At 56.8% G+C, this 1,995-nt stretch overlaps 1 protein-coding gene across 1 annotated transcript; it reads left to right on the forward strand.

Moving 5' to 3' along the window:
- Positions 1-3: 3 nt before the first annotated feature.
- Positions 4-660, forward strand: HDHD3 (haloacid dehalogenase-like hydrolase domain containing 3; the record flags this gene model as incomplete). The annotated part of the gene is made up of 1 exon (XM_009702687.1): positions 4-660. A coding segment is annotated over one exon (657 nt), but the record flags the coding sequence as incomplete, so codon positions are not given.
- Positions 661-1,995: the final 1,335 nt, after the last annotated feature.

Here is a 1,995-nt window from a genome sequence, read left to right on the forward strand (position 1 = left end):
CAGCCGGTGGGGGAGAGTTACGCAGCCGAGGCCTGGGCTCACGGGGTCCGCGTGGAGCCGGAGGCTCTCAGTCGGTCTTTCCGAGAGGCGTACGGAGCCCAGAGCCGGCGCTTCCCCAACTACGGCCGGGGCCAGGGGCTCAGCTCCCAGCAGTGGTGGGTCGATGTTGTGAAGCAGACCTTCAGGCTCTCGGGCGTGCACGAAGACAGAGTCCTAACGCTGATAGCGGAAAACCTCTACCGTGACTTCTGCAGCGCCCGCAACTGGGAGGTGCTGCCAGGAGCCAGCGAGACCCTGAGCCAGTGCTGCCAGCGTGGCTTCCGCATGGGGGTTGTCTCCAACTTCGATAACCGGCTGGAAAACATCCTCTCCCAGTGCAACCTGCGGCACCACTTTGAATTCATCCTCACCTCCGAGGACGTGGGCTTTGCCAAGCCAGATGGTAGGATCTTCGAGAAAGCCCTGCGCCTCAGCGGGGTCCCCCCGGAGCTGGCAGCTCACGTCGGGGACGACTACACCCGGGATTACAAGGCAGCCCGAGCCGTGGGCATGCACGGCTTTCTGCTCCGGGCTGCTGGGCAGGGCACGGAGCCAGAGGTGCCCCCGGAGCACATCCTGCCCATGCTCAGCCACCTCCTGGCCCTTATTGAGAAGGGGTAGCTGCGTTTCGGAAGAGAACCAGTGGTGCTGCTGAGCGGTGAACCAGTCCTGGCGTGGGATTTCTTGCTGCCAGTTGGGCAGGGAAAAGCAGCAAGCACTTCTAAGGGCTTGGAGCACTGCTGTCTGCAGAGCAGGAAGGCTGTAAATGCAATAAAATGTATCTGATGCTCAGCATTGGTGCTGATGTCTTTCATAACTCTAAAAACACTACGGAAGAGGGTCAGTGGCAGTGTTGTCCCCTAATGGAGTTGGGGACTGGGTGAAGCTGCAGTCCAGAAGGTTCATTCTGGCAGGAGATATGAAGGCAGACATTGAGGTTCATCCCTTAAGCCCCCTGTGCAAGCCCATCAGCATAGCTGGGGCTGGGCCCCTCCCAGGGAAGGTCTGCCCACACAGGGCCCCCAGGGAACCCACACATGGGCCCTGCATGCCTCGGTGTACCCCAGGTTTGCCACCTCACCAACATCCCTCTCTTCCCGACAGGACTGGCCAGGAGGCAGCAGCAAGCCTCCTGCAGTAGGCAAAACAGCCTGGAGTTGGGCAATTTCACTTACTATATTGCCAATTAACAAACTTTACTGATTTGGGTATTGAGAAATAAAGATGAGAAATTTCAAACAATTCAGGAAACACCTTTCCTGCCCTCCTCCCTGGCTCAGCTTCAGTCCAACACCTCTCCTTCCCTGCTCCCCATGTTTTTTGCCATGTTACACTCACTCCCTGACTCCCTTTGGTAAGGCAAGGAGCAGCTTGGGTTAGGTTTCTTTCTGCTGCTCCTTGCTTTTTACTCCTCTGCTCTGACATCGGCTCCTCCACAGGTCACAGCCCCTCAGGGGTGTCCTTGCCCTGGTGTGGGTCCCCCATGGGTCACAGCCCCCTGCCCTGTCCCTGCTCTGGCATAAGGCAGCTCCTCCCAAAAGTGTATCCATCTCCAGCTGTGTCCCAATGCTGTCCCTTTCCATGTGCCTCCTCCCTGCCATTTCTCCGAACACATCTCTTAATATTTCTCCTGTTTTCTAAAGCCCACTGTCAAGCTGGAAAGCTGGAATTCAATGATTTACCTAAAAGCAGCTGGCAGAGCCAGGCACTGCCCTGACCCCTTGCCCCGGCATGGCAGACACAGGGTGGCTGTAGCCTTCAGGAGGAGAGGGAAGCCGCCGTAAAACATGTGAAGAACAAATGTAGACTGAAGGCAGGTCTTGTCTGAACACCACTCCACACAAGCCAGTAGCCCTGTCTGGGCTCCTTTCCCCCATAAAGGCACTGTATAGTGTATATACAGTCACTCTCTATATAATTGTATATTCACCCCCCCCAGCGAGTGCAATGCTTCGC

This window comes from Cariama cristata, unplaced genomic scaffold (genome assembly GCF_000690535.1).
Source record: "Cariama cristata isolate BGI_N322 unplaced genomic scaffold, ASM69053v1 scaffold38136, whole genome shotgun sequence".
NCBI lineage: Eukaryota > Metazoa > Chordata > Aves > Cariamiformes > Cariamidae > Cariama > Cariama cristata.